Genomic DNA, 5,594 nt, shown 5'->3' with positions numbered 1-5,594 from the left:
CAAAAGTTTTTAGGCCTAAGGTTAGCTCTTATGAATGTTTAGGATACTTTCCGTATTGGTGAAACAATGACCTGCGACCTGTGACCTGCGACCTGCGACCTGTAGCCTGCGAACAGCAGACGCATTTCCGGTCGTCGCTTCTCTGCCTCCGAAAAATATTTTTCGGAGGCAGAGAAGCGACGACCGGAAATGCGTCTGCTGTTCGCAGGCTATGTGACCTGCAGATTAGACCCGCCGCTTCGAAACGATTTCCGCAAACTGCCGCGCGAAATTGATCAGTCTCTTGCCCCAACTTCCGCGCGGCCAGTTTGCGGAAAAATCGTTTCGAAGCTCTTTTGTTGAACAGGAATGCTTGCTACGCAGGCTAGGTTCTACCGGTTTGTTACGGATACCACTCGAAACTGTTCAAAACTGAGGCAAAAAAAATCTCCGACTGGAAAATGATTGGTTTGGTTATCCAAACTTCATTCAGAATTGTTCGCATCCTCACGCCTTTACATGTGCCCCCGCAGTCGACTTTTAGAACAGCGGTTTCTTTTAAATAATTTATGCGTACTCCTGTCTGTTGTCTGTCGGTCTGTGTCGAAGAAGAAACAAGCACTTCCTGCGAGATTCGGAATTTAGGGATTTAAAGTTTCGTTTTGAGAAAACTTCTCCCAAATCTGGCCAATAATGGACGAAAATGCAAGAGGAAGGGCTTCAAAAATACTTCGTGACTTACTTCATATTCCGAAAACGGATAACGCAGCTGGAAACACAAGCACAAGTGCTGGTAGGTTAGCTGCGTGCTCTTGGGCCGCCGTAAATATAAATGAATTCCGGGCTAGCTAATTATGAAAGGCAAGGAATGTAATTATAACCGTAAATGATAGGGCTGATGGGGGTGTTATTGTTCTTTTTTTTCGTGAATAAGAAAGGGCAAGTTCGAATTAAAGCTCACTTTCGGCTGTAGAAGTGCATAACCACAATTGCCACTATTAAGTGTGTTGTGGGGTTGTACTTGTACGAAGTTTCGTGTAAAGCTTGGTAACTTTTTTTTTCTTCTAACTCTGTCTATCATTCAGCATATTGTCTGATTTCCTCGCTTTTGCGAGGTTTCCATCCCAAATTCTTATCAGCTTTAGGTTTGGTTTAAATTGAATCTTTGGGTCTCTAAAACTTGCAAGTTCAAGTAAGCCAATTAACTGTTCAGACGTTGTCACTTGAATGAACTCAGTTATTAATTTCTAATCCCAGCTTTTACACTGGTTTACTGGATCATCGTTTACTGACCATTGTACCTTTGGCTGTGCAAAATGAGTGCTGCAATAATTGTTGCTGAGCTTTTAGACAACAGAAAGTCTCCATAAATAAAGCAATACTGTATTCGATTTGTCGTAGTTGGATTTGAGATTGGTTATTGCCAATTCCTACCCAGTACAGGCTCATGGAATAATTATTACTGATTAATTTAAAGGCTGTTCCTAAACAACAGTTTCCTTCTCTATCAAGTCCATTCAGGTCCCAAAAGTATTCTAGGCGTGTAGTGTGGGTCCTTTCAGGGCGCGACAAAAGTGCTGTCCGATAGCCCGGGGCTAGTGGAATGACTTGTCGGGCTAGCGTTTTCTTATCGTAGCTTGCCCGATGGGCAAGCACCGTTGGTTCCTCTTTTCTGGTGATAAATTGAGCTTTTCTACCAAAAAGTGTGTAGCAAAAAGCTCCTGAGAGAAAATGATAACGTTATGAGGCCAAATTAACGTAGCGTGACAACGTTTTCCGCTCATTTTAGTTGTGTCTGTAAATAACGTCATGACTTTTTCTGCTTACACAAGCGACTGAAATATAATTTTTGAAATGACAATATTTGCCCACTGACAGCGTGCAGTGCGAGACAATCAGTCTAATTAAATTCCAGCCAAGTCACGGTGCAGTGGATTTTCTCGGAAATTAGTTGCGTTTCGTTAGGAAAATCCAAATCCGGATTCTTGTTTCTATTTTAAAGCTGCCAATTTATTATTAAAACAAAAAAGGCCCACTTCGTGTAAAATTAAAAAACAAGAAAAAAACTCGCTTGAAGAAAAGCTAGCAGACCTGGAGCCGGTTGCTCGAAGCCTGGTTAGCGCTAACCGTTGATTAAGAGATATCAAAACCTATAGGTTTCCATGGTATTTAACGCTGGTTAACACTAACCATGCTTCGAGCAACCCGGGCCTGGTGCCGTTATTATCCGATAAAAAAAATGAAAACAAAAACACACAACTCCAGTAATTTAAAACATGATGTTTTCTCACTTCTGGAAGAGTTTGTCAGCTTGATGTGCTTTGAAGAGAATTTACTCCATCGAATATCGACAGACTTCAGATTACAGTGGTAGTTTAATTGACCGATCGTTCATGACATTCACCAAAATAACTGTGTTGTGATTTCCGTAAATTTATAATATTTTTGACCGTCAACGGGGGTAACTGCAGATGTAAACATCGAAGGAACGAACCCATTCCAATTCAGAGGTTGTTTTTCCTTTACTATTTCGCCCATGTTTGAATAAAATGTTACTCTGAAACAGTCATTTGCAATTTCTAAATTTTCTGGTCTTACAAAGCGAAACAATTTTCATACATGTGCGTTAACTGCGTTGATTATATGCAAATTGCAATCGGGCCGACGGCAGACAGAGAGACACATTCTTTAGATATTCAAATTGACTAAAGGCATTCCTAAACTTTCAGCAAATTTGTTGATGATGTTCATTCCGAGAACCTCGTTCATGTTAGCAGTACAAACAAGCAACTGAAATATTTCCTATAGCTCACTGTTCAACTGTTTTAGTTAATATATTTTATATTACACCAGGTAAACTATGAACTATGAGGTTGAAGTTAAAACGAAAATCACATTCAAGAATCAATTGAAAATACTACGAAGAATTAGTTTATATCTATGCTTGATATCATTACTTGTATTTTGCATAATTAAATAAATCTGATTATTCTTTATAAACAATTTAATTTCGGGCTAGCTCCTCAGACCTTCGGGCTAGTAACCTCAAGTAAGAGCTTGCCCGAAGGGCAATCTCTTCTTTTCATTTTCGTCTCACCCTGTCCTTTAGGTTCTCTGCGCGTCATGTTATTTTTGCAAATGGATTTGCTGTGCACAAACCTTTCAATTAGAAATCTTTTGTTAAAGATCATGAAATGGTTTTTATGTAATCTTGTAATCTGAATGACAATGCACCTACAGGTATTATGACCATTAGGGTGACCATAAATGAAAAAAATTATTATTGTTGAGTTAGTGAGAAACCTTGTGAGTGAACCATATATTTCCAGGACCATAAACATTGATAACTTATCCATTTTGCCTCAGATAATAAAGTAAGCAATGGTATAGAAAGACAAGGACTAGGAGAAAAAGATGTAGATGAGTCAATAAGGTAGGATTTTTTGCTGATGTTGAAATATAATGTATACTATCAACATGAATATATTTGTTGAACTGGGTTTACATGTGCTCACAGGCAATAGGCAAATGCCCTAGGACGCTCCTGGTTGACAATAAAACTGTCTGGTGGTAGACACAGGAAAATCTGTTAAGTCTCACTCCCAGGGGTCAGTGGATAATAGATCAGAAAAGCAAAAATAAATTAGTAAGATTCTTTGTAAATTAGTGCCAAGAACGTTTTTCTCTATTGGGAGAAGGTTATTAAATTGGCATAGTAGTGCTCACCTGTTACAATGTAGGTCTCAGGTTTACTGTACTGTCAGAATCATTGCCCGTTTGAGCTGAGTTTGTTGGTTCTTATCTATGTTATGCTATCCATATCACCAAAACTTGAACAAACCCACCTCTAAACTTATAGGATTTGTAAAATGACTAAGAATGATAATTATCCCTTTTTGAAGCAGACCAAAAATTCGTAAAGTAAGAATTTTGGCAAAAGATAAAATATAGTGGAGGTTGCATCCTTTTTTTCACATTCCTAACAACCAGTGCGGTTTTGGTACCTGCAATACTAGACACATTTCGTTGGAACACGTTACACGAATGGTCTAGAATCGTCGTGCTACAAGAAAGCAGCTTATCCCGTCTTATCCCCCCTCCCCCAATTCAATGTTGTTAGAAATTTTTCAGACAACTAGTAGTTTTGAAATCAACATTGAAGGAGGGGGAAAGAGGGGATGGGTGTTCCAACAAATGTGATGAGTATTGTAGGTAACCACTGGCAAAACAATCTACTGGTTGTAGACTTGGCAAAATTAACCCATTCACTCCTCAGATGCCCTAGGACACCTCCATTTGAGGAGTAAAATTGTCTGCATTAAGTGTCACTCTCAGGGGTCAATGGGTTAATAATCTTTTGTGACCTTCAAAGAGAAAATTAATGTAGCTGCATTACATTGGAAAAGGGATTGTTGCATGTGCACACACTGCCAGCATTTTTGGTTTTTCATTTGAGTGTTTACTTTATGATGTCATTAAATTCCACAGTACAAATGCTGTGTATGAAATTTCACATATTCTTAAAGATCATTTGGGTTCAATCCCATTCAAGCAGTCTTGCTGGTGACTGCTTAAGCTTTTATCTAACTGCGAGGGTCATTGTAACCTCATTTCAGAAAAAAACTTTAGAAGCCATGTTTAAGAAATGTAGTTATCTCTGACTGAGAGGACACATACAACTGTAATTTGCCATTTTAAAATCTTTTACAGTGAAACAGCTTCCACAACAAGTTCTCTTTCACCTTTAAGAAGGGTGAGTATCATTAAAACCCTTTAGGTAAAAATAGCTGGATTTTTTTGCCAGTATTTTTGTAAGTAATTGATTACAGATCTTCACAAAAGTGGGTTAAAACCAGTTTTGTCGATTAATATGTGTTTAATTTTATGTCAATGTGTCCTTGTGATTGGGTACCAGATTGGCATGTGGATGCTCCAGGTTCAAGTCACAAAACTTGCCAAATACATGTATGAGTACATCGTCCTTGATGGCTCTGAGTAAATTCAACATTCTTTGTAAACAGCCGACTTGTTTCGTCCTCACGCTTGGGGATTTTAAATAGTGCCACAGATATGTCCAGAAATGCACATACCAGATGCACGATGATTGTGATAGGTGTCGCCTTGCTCTTCTCCCCAAAAAATAACACTAACCCTTACTGCTAGAAACAGGTGGCAAATGCTTAAACTTTATGGACATAAGTGCAATTCTATTGGCTTTATTTGGAAGTGTTATTGTTAGATTTTAGACAAGACCCAAGCTCTAATAATTGTTACTTAAGTAACTGAGGGCTCTTCTCTATAAAAATTTTACTTTTTCTGAACAAACAAATGTAGACATAGGGCTCTAGCTTCAGGTTATGAACGCCCATTCTACAGCATTATTTTCTCCACCCAGCGACTATAAGGTCCTGGTACCTTGACACACCAGGCTCCAGTTGTTTAAACGATGGATAGCACTATCCACCAGCTAAATCAGTATCCAGTGGATAAATCACAGTGAAACCAGTTGCGCTATCTAATGGATAGTGATTTATGCAGTGGATAGCATTATCCACCTTTTAACAACTGGGGCCAGGTACTTCGCCTCCTTTTGTTTGAAAACAAAGAGTGTGTTG

General features: G+C 38.7%; 1 protein-coding gene across 1 annotated transcript in view; it reads left to right on the top strand.

The window, feature by feature from the left end:
- The first annotated feature begins 564 nt into the window (after positions 1 to 564).
- Positions 565 to 5,594, top strand: part of LOC138019278 (enhancer of mRNA-decapping protein 4-like) — a 38,081-nt gene continuing 33,051 nt past the window's right edge. Inside the window, exons 1-3 of the mRNA XM_068866009.1 lie at positions 565 to 772; positions 3,346 to 3,412; positions 4,690 to 4,732. Of these exons, the coding sequence (XP_068722110.1) occupies positions 673 to 772; positions 3,346 to 3,412; positions 4,690 to 4,732 (210 nt within the window). The 5' untranslated portion in view covers positions 565 to 672. The remainder of the gene's footprint in view (positions 773 to 3,345; positions 3,413 to 4,689; positions 4,733 to 5,594) is intronic.

This window comes from Montipora capricornis, chromosome 10, assembly GCF_036669925.1.
Source record: "Montipora capricornis isolate CH-2021 chromosome 10, ASM3666992v2, whole genome shotgun sequence".
Taxonomy (NCBI): domain Eukaryota; kingdom Metazoa; phylum Cnidaria; class Anthozoa; order Scleractinia; family Acroporidae; genus Montipora; species Montipora capricornis.
This window is presented reverse-complemented; position numbering and strand designations above follow the sequence as displayed.